Source organism: Athene cunicularia (assembly GCF_003259725.1).
Source record: "Athene cunicularia isolate RWA chromosome 6 unlocalized genomic scaffold, athCun1 chr6_part1, whole genome shotgun sequence".
NCBI lineage: Eukaryota > Metazoa > Chordata > Aves > Strigiformes > Strigidae > Athene > Athene cunicularia.
Genome location: NW_020799105.1, coordinates 9,655,501 through 9,677,717, shown reverse-complemented (window position 1 = coordinate 9,677,717; position 22,217 = coordinate 9,655,501). Strand labels below are relative to the sequence as shown.

Sequence of the window (22,217 nt, the reverse complement as noted above, 5' to 3'; positions counted from 1 at the left end):
GTACAAAGCTACATGCCAAAAACAACAGGGAACTGGAGGGTTTACTTACATATGTACGTATAATCAAATAAATGTCTATCAAAGGATGGATTAAATGTTAAAACTATATATATATATATACACACATGCACACTAAAAACTGCAGTTCAGACAGTGAACTGATGACCATGTGACATAAATATATAACAGAGATCAGTGCTTACACTATTATTAGCTCCTGATTAAATCTCAACACAACACTTTAGAACCAAAAATTCTTTATAGTGGGTTAAGGGATAAATGACCCCAATTCCAATGCAGAGCGGTGTGAAAACAACCAGTGATGCCATGGTTTCCAGCTTAAAGACCTTAATTTTTCTAAGGAAAAGCCTATTGTTCAGCTGACCTGACTTATGGTTCACACAGAAAAATGAAATTCATTTTTGCAAAAGCACTTCTACTTTACTTAGAATATTGTTCATTCATGAATCAGGAAAGCATTACAGTGAGAATTTTATTAGCCTGATTCATAAATGTGTCATGCCATTTGTAACCAGTGCAACAGCAATAATAATATTGTAAGACATGGGGAATATGCAATTTCTCTTTCTTCCTGATGGCTGATCAACAAATTCCTTCATTCCATAAGTGTAGCAATCATTGTAAAGTTTGATCTCTAGCTGATGTGAATCACAGAAACTTCATATTTCAAGTTGGTACATACAAGTGCTGCTTTCCATAGCTTTAGGATACAGTTCTAAAGAGGCACAGATTTGGACATCCACTCATCGTTTTATGAAAAAGAGGCTGACAGATAATTTTTAGAAAAATTTTCATTTTTGTGATCATAATTTTCCTACCAAAGGAAGATCTACAAAATGCTGTTTTTATTACAGAAGTGAAAAAATCATTAGTTTGATAGTGCCACACTGTCTTCCAAAACCCACAAATATATGAAAAACATTCACATTAGAGGAAAAAAAAAAAATCAAGGCTGAGGAATGATCTCACAGTGTAACTTTGTAACGAGTCTCTGGAGAAAATATCTGTTCCTTTTGTTCCTCTCTGCAAAGCTATGTAATTGATTCCTAACTCCTGTGTTAATGCTCCCTATTCCTGTCAGAATCCCTTTGGAAATACATTAAAGTAACCAGGACTCTCTCCTGATGCAACCCCTTGAACACTGGAATCTAGGATTCTCTGACACACATCACGTTTCAGGCAGTGGGCCACAGTGGAATCTTCAGTGCCAAAGGGTTGATAAATATTAATATAGTAGAATAAAGTATACTAAATTATATATTGGAATGTAGAGTAAACCAATGAAAGACAGTCTCTTACAGGCATTGGTACGTTTCAGACACACACACACAAAAAAAAAAAGCGCAAAGTATGTTTACTGTAACAGGGTTTATTAACTTCTTATACCACCTTGAAAAACTTTAAATGACAAAAGGCAAGTGTTTTCAAAGAAAGGATCTATTCTTCATCAGAATCAAGAATTAGTTTATCTGTCCCTGAGGTTTCTATCCCTTTTGCTGTACACATGCGCACACACACAGAGCAATAAAAGAAGAATGAAGCAGAAAGGATTTGACCCAGCTCCTGAATTATACTCCAGTGGCGGTTAGAGTTGTCCATGGAAGTTTGTCTGCCTGAACAGAACCAGTGACCTCAGGTAACATCTCTTCAGCAAACAAGGTGAGAAATACGGAAAAGATGAGTCAGTTTTTACCTATGGTGCCTAACTAACCTTAATTAAGGTTGAAGGATCTTAAGTAGCTTGCACAAGGGATATCTGCTTCTTGATTGTTTTTAGCTTTAAGAAAGCTTTCCTTTGAGAAAGGAAGATTTCCTACCACAAAGAAAAATGTCCTTATGAAATACGTATGTTCATGTTCCAATCTAAATTTAAGAGATGATACAGAAAAAAACATCCATGTTTTCTGTGTTCTACCCTAGTCAAATCTTTTTTAAATAGAATCACTAGAATTACAGTAAAGAAGATTCCCTAGTCTTCATAATTAAAGAAAAATACCTAAACATAGCACGATTTGGGTATACGTTCCCTGAAACAGCACTAAAGTTACTAATTATTTGCATCACTGCTTTTAAGCTTACTAACCTGATGACGCTAAAAATTAATCAACCTTGGCAGCAAAACACCTTTCTGCAAATTTCTCTTCTGCTATGGGTCACCATCTCAAGTTCCACAGCTACAGGCACCATTGCTGTATTCTGCACATTCTTGACTTTATTACACACTAGGTGGCAGTGTGGAAGGCTTTTTATTCGAAAGGTTCTTTATGGGAATAACAATACAAAAACTGCAAAGTTAAAAATAAGAAAAAAATTATTTGAATTTAACACATTAGATTATAAATAGCAGAATACTTCGAAGAGGGGTATGGGGTCTCCTTATTTCTTGTTAGAACAACACTACTTGATAACAGACCCTGTTTTAAGGAGATTATAACTTCAGTGCTGCCTGGGACGAGATTTTTCATATTGCATATCTGTTGTGGAATTTTCTTTCTTTGTGGAAAATTTCAGCTAATGTAATTTAGCTATTTCTGATTGCAGCAGAGACAAGAACAGTATTCTGCTGTGTCAACGGATTAACATGACTTTTTTGAAATCTGTAGTACATCTGTGTTTTGCAGCAAAAAACAAAATTTGGAAGTAAACTGGTTGTGTCTGGGATTAAATGAGAAAAGGAAGACTTAAATATTATTGGGAGGGTGAGGGGTGACAATGGACAGACATTCAAAAGCAGAGTCCACCCCCAGAAAGGGACAATTGATCCATTCATGTCCTTCATTTATATATAGAAATCCTAGATTAATGACTTCATGGCCAAGATAGCCCCGAAGGTTTGGATATTTTTTTTCCTTGCCCTTGTTCTAGAATTCCTGCGTTATAATAAGAAAAATTTTGCAAGTCTTGCTTTCCAGTCCTCTCACTACTTCTGTTTCTTTGGTTTTGGCCAGCACACTGAGGAAAGGTAAGTCAAGACTCAGACATGTAGAAGGTCTGGAGATTCAGTTACAGCTACAGTTGATGGCTTTGGGAAACGTGTCATAGATATATACATTTCTATGTATTTTGCAAAGTTCTGAGGCAGATATTCATCAGGAGAAAATTCAGGCTAGACAATGCAAACAGGAGGCCCTTGAAATCAATGGATTTTTAGGGCCTTAAATCTTTCTCTGCCTCAGTTTTTTACTTGAAAATTTGGGAAGACAAAAGCATCTTTCTTCCCAGAGGACATTGTGAAGATAAACTCATCATTTATCTGTGGAACATTCTGGCTTGTCCAGTGAAATACACATAGAAACTTTCATTTTCTTTTTCAGAAGGATTTGAATGGTGTCAGATATAAAGCCTAAACACAATAAAGAAAAAATAATATTGATTGATGCTGTTCATGAATGAACAGGGTCTATTTTGCATCACCAAATGCCTCAGGGTTCTGGGTAAAAGCAGCAGATATAATGATAGATACTTCTACACCAGGCAGGAAAATTTTGCTGCATGCAAAAAATAACACTGGTATTGCTTACATTTTTTGTATTTCCCTAGAGCAGTTATCTGTTACACCCAAAAAGCTATTTAACAGAGCACATATTAACTTGCAGATAATAATATTTGTTATGTTGAGGCAAAGAGTTTACATTCTGAATGCTTTCAAAATATATAAGACAGGCAGAAAGACAATGACATCATCCCCGAGTTCATGAAGAAACTTCCCCCCTTAGATATTTGATAGCATATTTGTCTATTATGTGATTGTATATTTTCTTCTGAAGCATCTAGTATTGATGATTGTTGGAGACAGGATATTTGACTAAATGGTTCATTAGTCTGATCATTTCCCCAAGTTTCTATGTGAACTAAGGACGCTATAGCATCTGAGCCTGACAAGCACATACAGAGACAGCTGAAATGGAGTAAGGGCTTAGATCATTGCTGTGTCTCACAAACAACGAGACAATACTGCATGTAAGTAGAAATGCTAAAAGCAGTCTCCATTCTGTAAAGAATATATAGGAAAGATTAATGTAAAATCTTGACATGGAACTTTTGCCTTCCCCTATAACAACATCAATAAACATCTTCAATATTGATTTTTGCTTATTATTAAAATGGCCTAATACAAATACAGACATTAAGCCAGATAAATGCAGAGAACAATATAACTGCAGTCAAGAGCATTTAGACCAGGAATACAACCAAGACTGACTAAACAGAACTGCACATAGACTTCTGAATGGAGGGCTTTAAAAATAAGACAATCCCCAATCTCCACTTAGTATCATACCCTACAAAAACTTCCTCAGGCCTTCTAGTAGAGCCTGTACCACTCAATATCCTTTCTGCTTTTGAAACGTCAGCATGATTGCTGTTGCCATTGTGCCTGTGACACAGAAATGAACTTTTATTCCGAAATGGGATAGTAAAATACTTTTTTCAAATACTTGCAGATGAGTTTTTCTCAGATTTGTGAAAGCTGCACAATTCCTTCCAAACACCATTGTCTAATATATGTTTCTTATTAAATTTCAGAAATTACCTTAGCAAAGTCAAAAAAGATTTCTGGATTACTTGTTCAGATTTAATCAAGCTCTGTCAGTGAAACTAAATCTTGTGAAGAGCGGACTGTTTTACCACATAATAGATAGAAAATCAAGCTAAAATAGTCTATATACTTGAATATCAAAAATGAACTGAAAATGCATACTCAGAAATAAAAACATGATAGCTTTATTTCTGAGATTAAACAGTACCTCTCTCCTGTCATATAAGGCATGGTTATCCAATATCATCTTCTTTTCATGAGTAGCATACCTCCGCAAATCACGTCCAAATTGCTGTAAAAGATATAGCAAATATGAGCAATTCTGACAAATCAGAAGTGTTATCCTTTGTATAATACCTCCAACGCCAAACCAAGCAATAAATGACCATGTTAAAATTACCTCTATTAAAAGAAAATAGGCTGAAAAAATGGATCATCTGGAAGGACAATGTTTTGAGAGTCAATGGTCCATCATCTCAATTGGTTAGTCTGAGAATAGTTAAGCGCTGTACAAGAAAGTAAGCTTATGTATAACCTGTGATGGGCTCCCACAGTCTGTAGGTGAACTATCTCAACAGGGAGTAGGAGATGAGTGAGACAGAGAAAGATGGAGTCATTGCCTACTCAACCAAAGGGTCTCACAAAGTGCATTTTTAGTGTAGACACCCACCTATAGAGTTGAGAGAAGGGCTTTTAAGTAGCCAAACACTTCCAGGATAAGAAGCACCCCAAAGTCTGCAGAACTTAATGCAAGGTCCAAATAAATACAGTTTTTATCTCAAAAAAGAAAAGTGACTGAAATAACTCATCAGCTCAGCAGGAGAACACATCAATTGTAACATTCTGCCTCCTCTAAAACATCCTGCTTCCAATTAACCTCAGTAGAACAGAGTGGTAATGCACCTGTACTGCTTCTAGCACATCAAAAAGATCGTTCAGAGCAGGCCCAGGAGCACTCCATTATACCATGTAATCACTCCCTAAGAAAATGAACATCAGAAGGCAAGCATGTATAACAGATTAAAAAATAATTCTGTCTGGAGACAGATAAATCAGTTGAGATTTGAGTTTCCATTTAGATAGAGTTTATTATTTTGAAAATACTGTACTATTTTATATTATAGCCACTGACTACAATGTCTACTGTGAAAGTTTTCTTAACAAAATATCACTCAAAACAGATTTTATTCTAGTTCAAAAATAATGTCTAAACTTTAAAATTTTCCATTGTTTTAAGATTTAGAACACTCATTTTATATAATTTTATCTGATCCAAAAAGAAAGATTTCAAATAGTTTTCAATTTTCTAGAAAACAAATTGAGTTCCAATTCAGAACATCTCTTCCTCAAATGTTTAATTTCCTGTAAAATTCTATGGCATCTCTCTACTCAGTAACCACTTAAATTGCTTGTTAACACTAGTATGATGTAAAAAGACAATGCAACTGACTGAAAATCTAGCTCTTCAGTCTATGAACTTAATCACTAAGCTTCAAGGAAAACAGATGGTAACTCCACTACAGAGACATTCATAAATGTCAGTGATGAGTTCATCAGCTCCAACCTATGATCACAGGTTGATGACAGCATGAAATGTGACGTGTGGAGAAGGAATATTTTTTTAAAATCCGTGAACGCTGAATGGTCCTGCAATAGCAAAAATAGGCTAGAAATGCTAAGAAAGCATAGACTGTTGTGGTTACTTACCCTGGAGCCTGTCCAGCCCAACAGAGCATATGCATATTGTTCAAAGGGGGTTATGACGAGATCTACACGGATTGCCTTCCAGTCTTTGACTTCTGCCATATCAAAGTTTTTTGACGTGCTGTAACTGTTGCTGTTTACTCTTGGCTGATATAATTTTAAAATTGCAAAACACTTCTGAAAATTATCCATGGCATCAACTTTTCTGCTCGGTAGCTGTTCTTTTACAAATGTTGACTCAATGATATCACAATATAGGAGTAAGCCCTAAAGAGAAGACATTGCTTACATTGAATTGCTGGAGTGGTTTTACTGTAATTCCAGAGTTTCTAGACAGTTGTTTTTAAAAATTCATGTAAAATGCAGTTTCAGCAAACACAGAACTGTGTCAGGCCCAATCTGGGCTAAGCAGAGAAAAGAAACAGCTGCAACTTTTAGAAAAATATTACCAGATCCTTTGAGAGAAATCTGCAGTGGCAGTCATCTGATTGTGGCAATGTCCTGCTCTGTACTAAGGAGACAATATTTGCAATTTTTCCCCTCTATCCTTTCCTCTTAAGCTTTTTGTAGTTGATGTCAACAGAAATTTCTGAGTAGGTATTAATGCTTTCCCACATGGCAGACATCTAGAAAAACAGACAGCACAGTCTTTCTGACAGATTCCAAACAGAGCATTTGGACTGTGTCTGTTATGTGAGATTTCCTTGTGACAAGGTCTGGAGTCTCCAGAGAAGCGGAATGGCTCTGTCCATGCCTTTCATTTGAAGGGAATGCACCAAAAGACTATTGAACCTCAAGAGCTGGATTTTATTAAAGCATAAACAAGATTTTCATTTTATAACAGTGAACATTCAGTGTGAGAAAAATTGAAGTAATAGAGCACTGTAAATTAATTCCTTCTAATCCAGCACTGTAGGAGGGACTGGGTTGAAAGAGGTAGCATTTTCTTCCAGCCTTACTCTGTAACCAGAAACCTTCCAATGGCTCCTAGAGTTGCAGTAAACTCTGCACTATCTCCTCTAGACCCTTAGGAAAAGCATCTTTCCTCAGGATTGTCTTTGTGTCTGTTCTTTGCATTTCTAGACAGCTTCCAAGGCTACTGGTTTCCTCGACATCTCAGACTTACCCTGCACTGCCAAAGCTCCTTAGAACTCTGCATATTCAGCTCTCCTCAGGTAAAGTGCAATGCCCCCTCAACAGCCAGAAAACTTCTCACCACCCAAAGCACAGAACCTGGGACAAGACAAGGAGCAGCCTCCCTCTCTCCGCTTGCCCAGCACGTCCTTTTTAAAGAACACAAAGTGTCAAATATGCAATAACAAATAATTAAAGCAGATATTGTCCATCACACTGCTTCCTTCAGTCATCCTTGAGTCTTCAGAATAGAAATAGAACTTGATACATAATAATACAACAATGCTCAGTGTCACTGAAAACATCTCTAGCAGGAGGGCTCAGCTGGCAAAAAGATTCTGCTTTCTGAGAGTGGTTCCACATGATGAAAACACTTAGATGTGTGCCTAAATCCTGGTACACTCACCCTTTATTTGTCTTTTATAGATTCATAAAATATAGGAGAGCATTGTGACTGCCTCCTCTGAGCTCCTGATTTCACAGAAAGTAGAGACCTTTGCAGAAGAAATTTAACTTTGTTATAAAGGTTAGCAGCAATAGCGCATAAACCACTTTCTTCATAGTCTATCGGGTGTTTAATTGTTATTACTAGAAGGAAAACTACTAAGCTGAACTTCCTAACTTCATGTTCTGACTAGATCAGATCATGAGCTTTCATCTTCAAGATCAACAAGCCTACAACAATAATGTTTTTTCATATCTCCCTTTAACTTACACATTGATCAAACCCACTTCTCAGATTTCTCACTGATTAGATGAATAGACTCAGTTTCTTAAAATTTCCAATATCAGGGTTTCTTTAGATCCTTGAATTAATTTTTTTATGTCTCCTTTGAAGGCTCTCAAATGTTTACAGAGTCTCCTTCCTCTGCATTAGGAATTCTTGCACTAGTCTCACCATAAAAAGCACAGTCAAGAATGCCTCCTGACTTTAGTTAACATATCCCTTAATATATGCTAAAGAATCATACTAGTTTTGTGGCTTGCGTTTTTTTAAAACTGCAATATTGAACTGAGAGTGTATAGAAGTGTCTACAATAGTCTCCATGTCAGACCTCTTACGAACACAGGTGACAATGAACTGATTGTGGAAGAATATCTCCATATTAAACATCAGGTTTTGATTATTTCTTTTATACAGTGCAAGTGTGGTAACTTTACATGATAATATTATAAATACCTTAGAGAATACTTTACAGCAATAAAATTACTTTTATCACTCAGAGCTATAATTCTGACAAAAAAAGCATAACAAAAACACTTAAGATATTATTTCCATGAAGAGACACTAATAGGTATTACTATATTTTCAGCCTCCAGGTTTTTGTTGATGATAGTTCCAAATTAACGATCCTGTTATTTTACATGGAAACAGTCACAGGTGGTGTTGTGGGTCACTGGGACAACCTTTTTAATGATAACTATTTGACTTGCATTGACATTCTTTCACTTGGTTTGGAATTTTTTCTCATTTTGAAGATTTATTATAAACTAATATGAGAAAACTCCTTATGTAGCTCATTCTACTGGATTACTAGTTTCCAAGTCTGCCAATTTGAAAATGCTTAATTTTAGCAGGTGCTCTGTCACATCCATCTTTAAAACAGATAGCAATTTTTTCTTAATTTTACCCCCACGTCACAAAGCACTGATGCTTGCTATTTCCAAATATAGACTCAAAACAGCTGCTGAATGTTAATGCATAACTGCTTATTATCTCTTTTTGATGAAACTATGCCTGCCTTCAGGTTAAATTTGTTGCTTTTAATGCTAAAAAATGCTTTTAATCTCATTGATCATTGACCAGTAATTGATGACTTCAAGCTTTTATTAAGCACTGACATTCCTCCCATCCTCTGTAAAAATTTTCTAGCTACTTCATCAGTGCTTTCTCATCTTTTGCTTCATTTTCCTTTTTGCTCTTTGAAATTTGGGGCATTACATAGCATATCCTAGAGCAAATCTAAATAATTTATTTCCCTAGGCAGAGACCTAACTTGATTAAGTTTTGGTAAAGTCTTATTTTATAGTTCTGAGTACCTATATTCCAGTACCTATATGCTGTCTGTAGTCACTGTGCTCAGATTACCAGTTTTGCACATTTGACACAGGCTCTATTAGTCTTTGCGCCCTCTTCAAATGAAGTTGAAATCTCAGTTTTGGTGCAAGAAATCAGGAAATAAAGCCCATCTTTAGATGGACTTCAAAAGGAATGGAATTCCTACTGTAGGTGGGCAGTCTTAACACAATTTTTGTTTCTGATCGCTTGACAAATCCAGCAAGATATCACAGCCTGCAGTGGTTTCTATCTTCATGGGCAAGCAGACAAGCACCTAGGGAGTGTTTTGTCTCAGTGAGATCTGGAAACAGTCGCACATGGCCACCCGTATCCCATACCTGGATTTTTAGCCTGTAAATTCTTGAGGAGATATGATTATATATTACCTGTATGTCTGTAATGGATAAAATGGCCTCGACATAAAATATTCAGGCCTTTTAAGATGTTAATTTTTAACTTTTAGTGATACACTGTATACTCTGCTTCATCAATATTTTCATTCTAACACTTAGTTGTGTTATCATCTTATAGATGATCTCTTCTGCATCAGCTTTACCTAGTTTTCAAAGTCATTTTTTCCAGCTTGCTACTCATTACAGAAATATATAGTTGTAAATGAAAACAGGGTAAACTTGACATGTCAGTCATTTGCTGTATCGCCCACATTAAAAATGAAGACATTCTCTTTACCTAAAGTCATCCTGGACACCTATTAAAGGTCCTCCTTTTGAGATCTCTAAGTTGCTTGAAGAGTTCAAATTCTGCCTGTTAAACCACAGAGTTTAAAGATGGGTCCTTTCTCTCTTTTTTTTCTCATTCTATTTTCATATTTAGGAACTTCAATGGAACAACCCCTGGGGTCCATGAGATGTAACATCAAGCAATCATGAAGAAGTTACAACAAATCATTATTGGAGACTTCTTACTGCTGTTTTCCATTGCTGACTAGGCCATGTCTTCTACCTGAATAGATTTTAAGAATTTGCGGTTGGCCACAGTTAGTAAGCGTGACTAGAAAGATACCTCTCTGTGGGTCATTCTATAGTGTTTTGTCATGGTTTGTTGGCTGGATTATTTCTAAAGCTAATAGGAAGAGCATGAGAGGATGTAGACCACTGTAAATATCTATTTCACAAAAAAAATATGCAATTAGGCAACAATTACACAAGTGCTGAGTTCAATAAGCAGATGAAACCTGAGCAAAGCCAGGATATCACCTTTAAATATGAGCCAAAGCCTAGATCATGTCCACTGGGATAATGTTTCCAATTAACCTAATTTGATTAGGCACTGTACATCACCATCACCCCATAAAGTAAAGCTGAAATGACACTTCTGTACATTTTGAAAAAGTATTGCTGAGGGAGCAGTCAGCTATGAAAACTGTGGGAAGTTTTGGCTGTTGTTAGCTGCAAAACAGCAGCCTTCTCATTACTCTGTGTCAGGGAATCTGCAGTTCTTTGCAAATTTCAGCTTGATCTATACACCATAAAGTGCTGTAGACCTTGTTTACACAATCAAGTTTTAAAATGTGGACATTTTCACTTGTCACATGTACAACACCATCAAAACTAAATGTATTTTTTAGGGCAGTTATGTTAATATTCACAACAATTTTCCCTTTTTAGAATGATTATGTACTTAAATAGATTGAGTGCTGGCACATCAACAGCATTGATACTGGAGTAAAACCATGATCAAACTGAGGAAAAGTGTGAGTTTTCAAAAAAAAAATAAAAATCAATAGCTGAAAAATCAATCCAAATATGCTCATTAGCATTCTTTTACATTTTTATTTAAATGAAATCCTATCCTATTTTTAATGTTACAAGCTGTCATTATTCATAACTGTTGGTAGATGGAATAATTCTGTTAAAGCTAAGTAGGACCATTTCATACCACCTGAAAATGTAATCCAGCATGTTCTTCTGAAAAGTATGTATGTTGTTAATTTCCTTCTAAGATGGTTTAACAAAATGAACATGGATTTTATTTTTTTTTTCAGTGAAATGGTTATAGCTAATCCAAAATAGGATGCAGGCATGTTAATTCAGAAAAAAAACTACCTAGGTGAGACCAATGAAATTCTATAAAACGGAACAGCTCAAGGAACTGGGAGCATCAGGCGTTTTATGGTGAGGAATCAGTAGCAAATGGCATCAAAAGCTTGATCACCAATGCAAAACTTGGCAGCTGCTGCATAATCACGCAGCTGCCTTGGTCCCTCTTTCATCAGAATGGTCTAATTCTGACCATGTCCTCGGCAAAGCCTGGTTTGGACAGCAATGGAATTCAGGAATGAAGATGCTTCCCTCTCTCTATACCGTAAACATTTGTACTGGTGAGCAAGATATACTGATAGACAGATAGACAGACAGACAGAGATAGAGACATATACATACATACTTACCCACATACAGATATGTAATACACACCAGAAAGATCAGATGTCTTCACAATGCTACTGTTGCCTGGGCCTTCACTTAAAACATAGCAGAAAATGGAACACTCTTGCCTAGCTTGTGCAATAACCTCACAAGCAAAACAGATTCAGCCCCACCCTCCGTCTAAAGTCATTTAAGCCAAGATCTCTCATGTCCAATGCTCCAACCACCATGCAAGAGTCTATTTTAGGTAAGAATGTCCTTAGCTCCTGCTGAAGCTATAATGCAATAAAAAGTTCATAATGCATTGAGTCAAAAGGTGAGACAATATATGTTCACAAAGGAGCCCATCCTTATGGGCAGAGCGTTCATCTGAAAAAAATAAGCTCTTTGTTCCGGACTCTTAACTGTTCCTGTACCTTGTCTTAGAAACAGGTTTTGTAGCTGCTAAAATCCAGCTGTCACTCAATAATGAATGAATGTGCTACTGTTCTGTGAACCCTGTTTAACAAAAACCTGTTTCCAGCAATGAAAAAATGAGACCAGTTTACTTGTTCCTTAATGGGACATCAAGCCTTCCCCCTTCCTGACCTGTTCACCTCAGCAAGGGTAAATAATAGAGTCTAAACCAGACCATGAATATACTAAAATAAGTAAGCACAGATAGACATCTACATTCATCATTTTTCTAAAAGCCAAAAGAAAAATGCAACATTATACTTACATGAATACAAAGGGAAAAAATAAAGAGTGCAGGAATGCCTATAGTAACAGTATCTCTTCCTTTGTTGAAAGTACATATGTAACAACAGGAACAGTGCTAAATATAGCTCTATAGGTTTTTAGGAAAACTGAAAATGTCTTCGCACAGTATGTGAATGAAGTTGCATCGACACAGATGGCTCAGCCTGTTTGCCCACGAACTTCCAAGTCTTAACCCACAGAAGCAGTTTCTTACTTTCTTTATGAAGCTTTTTTGGAACCATTAAAACCATAACCTGTGTACTGCATTGCAGCTTTTCCGTTTTGCCACCCTACTTTGAAGCTCAATAGAGACTTTTGTGATCTTTGTTCCTCAGTCCATTTATCCCTGCTGATACTTCATCAAAGAGCATGATGGTGTTGATTTAACCACTTAGTTTTCAACAGCTTTCAATGGAAGGATCTTGTTACATTAACATTTTCAGCTAAGAAAAAGGCCCTTTTAAACTATTTAAATAAGACTGAGGTCCACAGTTTAGAAGTTAAACATTGCAGAATTCTTCACTAAGAGCTGCTGAAAGGAAGTCAACATTGTGACCTCAGTGATGTTCTTTGATGAATCTGGGCTTTGAAGCAGTAGCACAAAAGTGGAAAGCTGTGAAGTAGACGACAGGTGTACTGTCAAAAAGTATAAAAGTGCTTTAGGTTTAGGGGTTTTTTTGTGTCCTCCCCTCCCCCTTGGAAATCAAAGGTAATAAAAAGGCAAGGGGAGCATAATTTCTCTCTCTTTTTGCATTTTGATTTTGCTGGCAGGTTATTTTTCAATAGTGCCAGTAAAAGCCTGTATATTACAACTGCCACAGAAGAGAGACAGTATAACTGGTAGTATAAGCCATAAAAAATTTAGAGGACAAACAGAACACAGAAAATACTTGTCCATAGCTTTAAATAATCCCTCAGCTTGTTTGGGTTTTGTTTCTACAGCCACTGTGTATCTCCCCTTCTGACATTTTCTTCATCCTAGGATTCCTAGAGGAATCCTAAATCTTTTCATCAAACTCTTGGCCACCTTTGACCTCTCATACTCTCCTGCACTCACTCCTGCCAAATTTTATCTTTAAAAAATAATCAGCAAGAACAATTTATTTTCTATTTCTTTCCTTTCAATTCCAGTTAATCAAAGCAACTCAGAGTGACCTGAAAAACCCCAGCAGTTGCCAGACTTCTCAGATCGTAGCCATTGTTGTCATTAATGTCAGTGGAGTGTGATGTAATGGGAGAAGGAATGAGAGCCTGCACATGGGGCAGGCTCTAGCCTCAGTCTGTCATCACTTTTTTGCTTCTGCCATGTGATAATAAGTATGATTTTTGGAGGACTCACACATGGCTTCCAGAGGTTCAAGTCTGCTTAAGTAGGTAAAAGGACAGCTTCCAAGAAGAAATGAGACTTCTCTCAGAATAAACAGAGTAGAATGACTGAGAAAGGAACTTTACATAAATAATAAAAATATAAAAATAGAGTAGCTCCTCAGCACTCATTAATTGCCACAGCTTTGATGCTTTTTCACTGCAGTATGACAAATCATATGTGCTAGTAATCTACTTCAATACATAAACTTTATGTACAGAATTAGGATGGAAGTCACAGAAGTCTACAAAATTAATAACAACCTGTTAACATTTCAAAGGCCAAAGTCAACTGAAGGAAGAGGAATTCAGCTACGATCATATTTCTACCAGGAAAAAATAAAGCCAGTTGAAAGGTTTTGACCACCTAGATATAGATAACTTTGTACACTCACATAAGTTTTATCTGGTTGGACGTTTTTAATGTCTTTCACATGTTAACCCATTATACATTAATTAAAGTACATAGTTGAAGAATTGATTCAAAAGCATTCTTTCCAGGCTATCTGCACTGAAAGCTGACTTCACCTAGTAGTGGACCATTTGGTGATTCACCCCAGACGGAGTGTTGGCCTTTTACCTGTTAAAATGTACTCGATTGTGTTGAACAGTACAGGTAATAAATGTTGAAAAATGTCTTAGCTGGCTAGAAAGGTAGAAGAAGAAACAAAAGCTTTATTATTCCCAACATAATATATTTCTGACTTGGGAATGTTTTGAGGTACTCGCATCTGTTATAATTCAGACTCTTTAAAGCTGCTTGAAACTGAAGAAAGTCGAATAAGAAAAAAAACAAATTCCTTAGATGAACAATTCCTCCATGAAACGTGTGCGTTTTTCCAAACCCAGATACCGTGGAAGACTTCCAATTTTGACAATATTGCCATGGAAAACTGATAATCTATGGGCTGAAAGGAAACCAGAATTCCAGGGCTTTGGTACCTGAGCTTTCAGACTTGTTTATCTCACACCATGAGGTCACCTAAATCTACCATGCTTAAAGCTGGAGCTCCCTGAAGTATTTCCCCTTGAGAGAACGTACTCCCATCTCAACGAGAAATTAAACAAATACAGTTTTGTTTCAAAGTGTAAGAACAGTTTTGCTGTGTCACTCAAAACTCCACCTAGCTTGATTTCTGACCTCTGACTAGCTGCATATCCTTAGGGTAAAGTATAACAGAATGTGTGTAGAGTAATTCTGATATAACCTTCAACTTTAGCATTTAGAGATGGAGGATGCACCTAGATCATTGTGATTAATAACCAAATAGAGCAATATTCCATTTCAAAATATTGCAGTCATCTGTAAAAAGGATCAACATTCTTCAAGCACTATGTAGGCTTAATTCAGAGCTGTCATAATATTTTTTTGGCCAAATGTTATTTAGTTCATACCTGCTTTTTCAATAAGTCAACAACTTTATGCAGAAGTTCATCATCTTCTTCTGGTCCTGGATTGGTTATCAAAAAATCTATATCATGTCCAGTGCTCTTACCCCTAGAAGCAATAAAAAATAAGAAGACTAAAAGAGTTAAGGTCTTGTTGAATTTCACACTACTTTGAAAGAGAATATTTTTGCTACATTATAAAAACAGTTTGCAGCATAAAGTGATAGCAATGTTTCTTGAAACATAATCAAAATAGAATCTTCTATTTCTTTTATCAGGTCTGTCAGTGTTCTTTGTCAAGCAATAATTTAAGATTTTTGATGTATTTTCTCTGTTGTTCAACTAGATACTGCAGATCCATTTGGTGATGTTAAATATCTCCCTTTCTTCCCCTTAAATCCCAGAAAAGGTGGTTTCAGTCATCTTTGGATAAAAGAACGTAATCAAAATATCACAGTACATATTATGAATCCAGTGCAGTAACAGCAGATAAACTTGCCAGTCTGACTATTGCAGGCTTAAATATTCTTCTTTAGCTTTTGGTGGATACTTCAATGATCAAAACTGTAATTATGGATAATTTTACTGTTTCTTTTATCAGACATAAAATCTCTGAGTATTTTACATTTCTTCTCTTTTAAAATATAACTATGCTTTTTGCAGAGATTGAGTTTGTTTTTTTTTAAGAATAGTACAGTCTTAATGTGACTAAAGCCTGTTTATTACACCCACTATGGATTTCACGATTAAATCCATATGCACAAAGTTTAATTGCAAAAGTTCTTAATGGAAAATGATGGCATAACCTCCTGTTTTTCTTCATTTAAGTCTAAGCATTCAGCTTGCCTTTCATCCACTTACCAAATATGTTAAACCTAAATCAGATTAAGAGGTAGCTATCATTGGAAAACAGGTGAAAGCATACTAACAGAATGTTTCCCTTCGGAATTATAAAACGTATGAGATCATCTGAACATATATCTTAGAGTACAATTCATCTGAGGATTGCAGAACCAATACAAGGTTTTCATTTTGGTCTAAATACTGCAACTGGACTGCATACACATCTATTTATTGGCTCTAATCAGTCCAGCCTAAGGAGAGAGAAGCAGAGAAGATATTTCTACAACTAGGTGCACTATGCAGGAGGTGGAGCAAGCACCCAAATGTAGCACATCTCCAAAACTTTTTCATGTGCTCGTGGGAGAAGTCTGCTCTTGCTGAAGTTCACAAGGGTACATGATGTTATAGCTCAGGTGTGCTTCTGTTCTACACCATGTCCAGTATTCAGAGAAGTTGTGAATTGTTATACAAGCAGTGAAAATGGGAACTGCACAAAACAAAATATTTTCTTTTTTATATTTCATGAAATAGTTAATTCTCTTAAAATAGTGCCTAAAATTTAATCTAATTTTTTAAACTCAGAACAAAATGGATTGGCAGACATGTCAACTGCCATTTTTGTGACAGGAAATCATCTAACTGATGGATAGTTGAACAGCGTTAGCAGCAAGATGTAAGGAAATGAAAATCTAGGTTTTACATTTGACAAGCAGTCTAACTCACTATAATGCAACTATTGTGCCATATCTGCAGCAAAGTCAAAACTGCTTAAACAGGTGGAAATTATTTCAAAAGAAGATTCAAACAAAGCATCAGTCTAGGCTTAGAAATGAAACAGCAATTCAAACTCAAGAAATTAAAAACCATTTAGTATTCTATGTAACACTTTCTGAGTTATTTTGTAGGATGACGTTCATTATCTCTTAAATTACCATAATAATCCAAATCTCTTGCATAGCACTTTTAATTACATGTCTCAAAAAGTTTTTTTCAAAGGGGAGGAATTTACCTATCTTAAAGATGCAGAAAGTGGCATAAGAAAACTTGCCTAAAATTATTAACAACAACAACAACAACAAATCAAAGCAAGAAATTGAAAAGTGATGGAATTGGGAGCTGATTCCTGATTCTTCCACTGGTACTCAACACATACATATTTTAGGTTAACAATATCTACAAAATCCTGCATCAATCCAGCCATAAAATCTCAAGAAATCCAAGACATTTCACTGGTCATCTATTTCCCAAGACACAGAGCATTTTTTTTTTTTTTTTTTTTTTTTTTTTTGTGAATTAGTGTTTAAATCTCATAAAAAGCACACAATATAAAATCACCATTATTGTCAGCTTTATATTTCAGCTTCTCTTTGAACTAATTCACATTGGATTAATTTCTGACTGAATTTGTCAGGTTGTTACTAGAACATTTATTCTAATTTCCACTAGTACTCTTTACCAAATAACATATTTAATTCTAGAAAAATTTATTATCTTCCTTACAATAGAAAAACTATCTAGTAAATTAGAAAGCTGTATAATATATATTGCTCACCGTTTGTAAATCATACCAAAAAAATGCAGTAAAGTGCACATAGATTCAGATCATCATTCTATTGTTGCTTTTTCATGTGTATATTTATATATTTGTGTGTGTATATATACAAACATACAATCATCAGTATTCATAAAATTACATAAAGAGCACATAGCATAGGATAGTGCCAAGGTGCTCTGTCCCCAGCTCAGGCAGTACATAAACGTATGTATATTTTATCAACAATTAACCCTATACGCTCATCAACAGTTCACTGAAGCTGAAGCTAACTATATACCTAAAGACTAGTTATGATACAGGACTTGATTATCTACAAGTTAAACACCATGGTGCCAGACATCTGGTCTTCAAACTGGACACAAAACCCCAGGATTCATCACCTGATTAAGTGCCTCAGAGATGAAACCTCAATCTCTCGTTCATTCCTGAAAGTTACTAAGATGAATGCTGCAGGCTGCCATCTTTTTCAAACCCTGTCACATTCAAGAGAACACGTTCCTTACACAGGGCTACAGATGGACTCCACCATGATACAGAGACTGAAGGAGGTTAACTAAGCATCATTCATTCAAAATGAAAACAAACACTTTGTTTCAAAACCAAACTCCAAATGGATGCTATCAGCACCTGGTTTTGTCTTGCATTTGGCAGCTCAGTGATTGGTGAAGTGATTCCTTATGGTTTTATTGCCTTATTTTTCGCAGTTAGGAATATTGGCAATATTCCCGCTTCACAGAAGGCATCTCCTCAAATCTCCTCTCCTTCTGCCTTCCACTGAGGTACAGTTACAGGACCAGAGCTCAGAGACAGCCTTTGAGTCCATGCCAGTGTCCACAGGTTATTTACTTACTTGTTACAAGCTATTGGATTAAAACCACTCAGCCAGGAAGGAGAACACTGATGTTTTCACAGCCAAGTTATTTGTCATCCGCTGGCTGTTAGATAAAAAGCACAGAGCTAGTGCTTAGTGCAGGGAGCAGAGTCTTAAGAGTCCTCCTCTCTAAATGGCCATCCTAGTCAGTACACTACATCACACTCTCTCTTCCTGGCTCTACACATCTCCCATTTTATACTGCAGGACTACATAAATCCACCCAGGCTAGTGATTTTAGCACACTAATGGATGGTGGGAGATGTAGGGATTTGATTCTGGCACACCACTGCCTACATACTCTAATTACAAGGGTTTTATATAAAATCTGAGCAGTATTTTAAAAATAAAAGCAGCTGCAAAGACATTTCAGAAAAAATAATATACATCCTCTTAATATGTATGAAGGTTGTTCAGAACTTCTCTATTTTCTAGGCCTCCTATGAAATAAGAGTGATAATCTGCCTAGTTTCTAGATTCTACCTGGACATAAGCATGATCTGGGAAAATATTTGCTTATACCTGAAAATGCTGGGGCTGTTAAGAAGCAAAAGCATAGGTGCCCCTAGACTCCTAGATGCCCCTAGAGCAATCAGGGACATGACCGGAGAGTTCAGGTTTCTGAGGCTTTGAACAGGAAAGGTCATAAATTCAAATTTTGGATTTGCTATTCAGATCCACTTACATATTTTGTTTTTTTTTTTCCTTTAAATCTAAACCCAAACCCTTGTTGGGCTGGAGCTATAATAAAACCTTGCAGGACTGAAATTGCAGCTTAGGTTCTGTCCTAATAATTTATTCAAGCCCGAAGACTAGAAAAGACAGAGCACTGTTAATTAACTGTTCTCAATTCTTGGCTGACTAAACTTGTGTAAAGCTGGTGTTTCTTAGTAGTCAATTAATTATCTTTAAGGTTGTTCAATTTTTCTTTTCTGCTGTTATCTAAAATCTAGATTCCAAGTCATCAAACATAACTATCATTATGGCTAAAACTTAAATATATGAATATATGGCAAAGGCTAATCAGGTTGTCTTACTCTACAAGGGTAACATCTGCATGATTAGACATTTTAGAGTAGAATGTGTGCAGAGAATTTTGAAATCACAGGATATAATATAATGTCTAAGCCATATCAATAACAATTCTGGTAAACTAACTCTAGTTAAGGAAAAATGGACTGACATTTCTCTACCACTCACAAAACTTCACTAATGGAGAAGCTTAAACCACTTTTTTTCAGCAATAAGTTATGAGTCAAACCCCTGAAAACCATCCAGCAATCCTTGTGCTTATACAGACTTCAAGTGGATACAGAAGATGATACTGTATTTCATGTACTTGCATTAGGTAGAACTGTAAGCTTTTCTTAACACTGCAAGCCCTTGAAGTGCGTGAAACACAAAGTGAACATCACCAGCCTATGTTTATAAGAGTAACTGCATCTCAGGCATACTTCTAGGACATACAAGCATCAAAGTAAAATCACAGACAGCACAATAGCTTTGGATGAATCTATCATAAAAATGATTTATTATTACCTTTACTACTGACATATTACTCATTTCTCAGTGTTGCCAAAACAAGCTGGGCTTTGCCTGCTAACCAAGAAAAGGCAATTCTCTTTTGAAACTTTGCAGTTTAAATCCTAGATTTGTTCTCCCCATCTTCTCTATCAGCTCCCTTCAATTGTGAGGGCCTTTCTCCAAGAGCAGCCCCTTTCTTCAGCTAAGGTCAGATGTATCAAAGTCTGCCATTACTCACAATACATACATATAGTCCCGTATTTTCCAGCTGAGCTTGCTGTACTTTATTTTTTTCTTCACTGGCTTCCTTTATCTCCAGTTTTCTTTTAGATCTTTATCATTTTGCCCTGCCATATGATTCCTCTGTTTTTTTTCACAATATGGATAATTTATTTTAAAAAATATTTTCTGCTCTGCTGCAGTGATGTTCTCACTCTTGTCTGCTTAGCATTCAAAGACCATGGGAATGATAATGAGGAATACACAGATCTAGGTATTTTTTTGTTTCCCTGGAATTCTTTCCTAGCTTGGTTTTATAGATTTGTATTAGATTTTTTTCTTCTTGGGTGCACCTCACTTATTCTTTCTCACCGACAGCTCTTTAAAATGTACCTGTTAGTTTTCAAGTTCCAAGAATCATATTCTGATAGATGTAAAAGTTTTCTCACATTTGACAATCCAACTGTTACCCTGCTGTGGAATAAACCAGAATGAATAGGATAAAACCTTGGATAAAAGTCTTCTGTGAAGTCCTTCAAATCATTAAAGTGGTTAACTGAATGGCCTACCTGCAGTACTACATGATCATAAAAATTACTTCTGACTTTAAAACCTTGAACACTGTACTAGATTGGTCTTTGATTTATTTAGGTTATTTGGTAATGGGTCACTGTGATGTTTTGCTTTACAGAGTGCATTTTCATGTTTTCAGAGGTTCACACTTCATTCAAAGCGGAATTATAATAGTTTTTACAAATCCTTCTTGAGCAAAACTCTGACTTCACTTCTGTGTGAAAACAGTTCTTAGGTTGAACAATTTACCTTTGACCTATCCTTGTCAGCTAAATAAGAAATTATTTGCCTGACTTCTGATTAGAAATGTAAAGTGAACTTTGCTTTGTTGGCTAGAAATCTTGGATCAGGAATCCAATTTAGTATCAGGCTTTCCAGGACAGTCTAAAATAGACTTTTGTCACAGCTGTCATATTCTTTAATTCAACTGACTCTCAAAATCATCTTAGGAAGGGCACTTGAATACTCTTTCTGGTGAAGGTGGCACTTAGTATTCAGAAGAAAAAGGTTTTCAATAGCTGCTCAGAAAGATCACCAGAGATGACTCTAGCCCACTGACTCTGCATTCTCAAGAGCCTTGGTCTAGAGACAAGCTGACAACTTGTATTTCTGTTTCTCAAAAAAAGAGATAGAAAATTTCCAAATGATTTGTTTTTCTCATTTTGTAACAGTAACCACATTGCCAAGTCTTCATTTATTAAGCAAATCCTGTCTATTCCTTATTCAGACAAAATTCTTGTTGGCATAATGATAGCATTATAAGTGTTGAATGAGGCTGCATGTGTTCTAAATCCTTCAGTGTTTATGCACGCATATTGAACTTTACACATGAGAACATTGCCACTGATATCAGAGACATTAATCACTTGCATGAAGTCAAGCACATATATTTAAGAACCTGGAGGACTCACAACTAACAGGTGCTCATTTCCAACCTCCGATCAAGTATATTAAATAATAAAGAAGCACAAATTTTTGTGGAGCTCCCGGAATTAAGCAAATTAATTGCATATAATTAATTACATAGTAAATCCTCAAATCATACACTCATTTGACTGCCACAAAATATAGCAAAATGAAGTGGGGACAAATAATGGAGAACAGAAACAGATTTGGCATAGATATTTCAGGCTTCTTTCTATTGACTGAACTTTTTATTCCTGTTAAAATTGGGGGAAAATATTGATATGAATACTTAAATATTGGATATTGGCCAATGTTCTGAGTTAGCCTGTTTGATGAAACTGGATTGTACTGTAAAACAGTACATCTATGATATTACTATTCAGATTTGG

General features: G+C 35.9%; 1 protein-coding gene across 2 annotated transcripts in view; it reads right to left on the bottom strand.

The window, feature by feature from the left end:
* DNTT (DNA nucleotidylexotransferase) overlaps positions 1 to 22,217 on the bottom strand; it is a 103,395-nt gene that overhangs the window by 23,806 nt on the left and 57,372 nt on the right. Inside the window, exons 8-10 of one of the 2 annotated variants that reach the window (XM_026851416.1) lie at positions 15,344 to 15,446; positions 6,266 to 6,529; positions 4,767 to 4,850 (exon numbers count right to left, since the gene is read on the bottom strand). In XM_026851416.1, the coding sequence (XP_026707217.1) occupies positions 4,767 to 4,850; positions 6,266 to 6,529; positions 15,344 to 15,446 (451 nt within the window). The remainder of the gene's footprint in view (positions 1 to 4,766; positions 4,851 to 6,265; positions 6,530 to 15,343; positions 15,447 to 22,217) is intronic. The other variant, XM_026851417.1, reaches the window with a different exon arrangement.